The following is a 2299-nucleotide window of genomic DNA, read 5'->3' as shown; positions in this document are numbered from 1 at the left end:
TCCATCAGCCGCATATACGAGGTGTCAAACGCCATGTCGACGCGCCCATCCTCTGACAACCTGCCCTGCCACTTTCTTCCAGCGTGTACCGCTACAGTCTCATCACACCCCAACAAAAATCACTGCACCCGCATCCCACATACCAACCATTCAACATCTGAAACAGCCCTCATTTCCCACGCATTCGCCGACTCCTTCTCGCAACCAAATGCCGCATCACTCAACTCCAAAACCGACTCCACAACATCAATTACCCAGACAGCGTCACTAAAGCAAATGCACCTCCTCCAACTGCAATAATACCCTCGACAGTCTCTCCGTCCTCTCTTCCCTGCGCTTCTCTCATGACACTTCCGCTGCCGCTTTGCAACCACCAATGCACCGCAGCACAGCAGAAGTCGCGTTACTCCAAACACCCACGCGCCTCCTCCCAGGTCTACCCTTCTATCCATCAACTGCATCTGCGACGTCTCAAACGCCATGTCGACGCACCCATCCTTTGACAACCTGCCCTGCCACTTTCCTCCAGCGTCTACCGCTACAGTCTCATCACACCCCAACAAAAATCACTGCACCCGCATCCCACATACCAACCATTCAACATCTGCAACAGCCCTCATTTCCCACGCATTCGCCGACTCCATCTCGCAACCAAATGCCGCATCACTCAACTCCAAAACCGACTCCACAACATCAATTACCCAGACAGCGTCATTACAGAAAACGCACCTCCTTCATTTGCCACAATAACCTTGAGGTTCTCTCCGTCCTCTCTTCCCTGCGCTTCTCTCATGACACTTCCGCTGCCGCTTTGCAACCACCAATGCACCGCAGCACAGCAGAAGTCGCGTTACTCCAAACACCCACGCGCCTCCTCCCAGGTGTACCCTTGTATCCATCAACTGCATCTGCGACGTCTCAAACGCCATGTCGACGCACCCATCCTTTGACAACCTGCCCTGCCACTTTCCTCCAGCGTCTACCGCTACAGTCTCATCACACCCCAACAAAAATCACTGCACCCGCATCCCACATACCAACCATTCAACATCTGCAACAGCCCTCATTTCCCACGCATTCGCCGACCCCTTCTCGCAACCAAATGCCGCATCACCCAACACCAAAACCGACTCCACAACATCAATACCCAGACAGCGTCATTACAGAAAACGCACCTCCTTCATCTGCAATAATACCCCTCGACAGTCTCTCCGTCCTCTCTTCCCTGCGCTTCTCTCATGACACTTCCGCTGCCGCTTTGCAACCACCAATGCACCGCAGCACAGCAGAAGTCGCGTTACTCCAAACACCCACGCGCCTCCTCCCAGGTCTACCCTTCTATCCATCAACTGCATCTGCGACGTCTCAAACGCCATGTCGACGCACCCATCCTTTGACAACCTGCCCTGCCACTTTCCTCCAGCGTCTACCGCTACAGTCTCATCACACCCCAACAAAAATCACTGCACCCGCATCCCACATACCAACCATTCAACATCTGAAACAGCCCTCATATCCCACGCATTCGCCGACTCCTTCTCGCAACCAAATGCCACATCACTCAACTCCAAAACCGACTCCACAACATCAATTACCCAGACAGCGTCATTAAAGCAAATGCACCTCCTCCAACTGCAATAATACCCTCGACAGTCTCTCCGTCCTCTCTTCCCTGCGCTTCTCTCATGACACTTCCGCTGCCGCTTTGCAACCACCAATGCACCGCAGCACAGCAGAAGTCGCGTTACTCCAAACACCCACGCGCCTCCTCCCAGGTCTATCCTTCTATCCGTCAACTGCCACTGCGACGTCTCAAACGCCATGTCGACGCACCCATCCTTTGACAACCTGCCCTGCCACTTTCCTCCAGCGTCTACCGCTACAGTCTCATCACACCCCAACAAAAATCACTGCACCCGCATCCCACATACCAACCATTCAACATCTGCAACAGCCCTCATATCCCACGCATTCGCCGACTCCTTCTCGCAACCAAATGCCGCATCACTCAACTCCAAAACCGACTCCACAACATCAATTACCCAGACAGCGTCATTAAAGCAAATGCACCTCCTCCAACTGCAATAATACCCTCGACAGTCTCTCCGTCCTCTCTTCCCTGTGCTTCTCTCATGACACTTCCGCTGCCGCTTTGCAACCACCAATGCACCGCAGCACAGCAGAAGTCGCGTTACTCCAAACACCCACGCGCCTCCTCCCAGGTCTACCCTTCTATCCATCAACCGCATCTACGACGTCTCAAACGCCATGTCGAAGCACCCATCCTTTGACAACCTGC

General features: G+C 53.7%; 2 protein-coding genes across 2 annotated transcripts; one reads left to right on the top strand and one right to left on the bottom strand.

Annotated features, from left to right (window-relative positions):
• Positions 1 to 119: 119 nt before the first annotated feature.
• ETH_00003000 (uncharacterized protein) lies at positions 120 to 482 on the bottom strand (the record flags this gene model as incomplete). Its single annotated transcript, XM_013372655.1, has 1 exon — positions 120 to 482. One exon carries the CDS (start codon positions 480 to 482, stop codon positions 120 to 122), a length of 363 nt encoding a protein of 120 aa, XP_013228109.1.
• A 173-nt stretch (positions 483 to 655) lies between these two features.
• ETH_00002995 (uncharacterized protein) lies at positions 656 to 1612 on the top strand (the record flags this gene model as incomplete). Its single annotated transcript, XM_013372654.1, has 1 exon — positions 656 to 1612. One exon carries the CDS (start codon positions 656 to 658, stop codon positions 1610 to 1612), a length of 957 nt encoding a protein of 318 aa, XP_013228108.1.
• Positions 1613 to 2299: the final 687 nt, after the last annotated feature.

The sequence above is a fragment of the Eimeria tenella genome, genomic scaffold (genome assembly GCF_000499545.2).
Source record: "Eimeria tenella Houghton genomic scaffold, Eth_scaff1012, whole genome shotgun sequence".
NCBI classification, from domain to species: domain Eukaryota; phylum Apicomplexa; class Conoidasida; order Eucoccidiorida; family Eimeriidae; genus Eimeria; species Eimeria tenella.
This window is presented reverse-complemented; position numbering and strand designations above follow the sequence as displayed.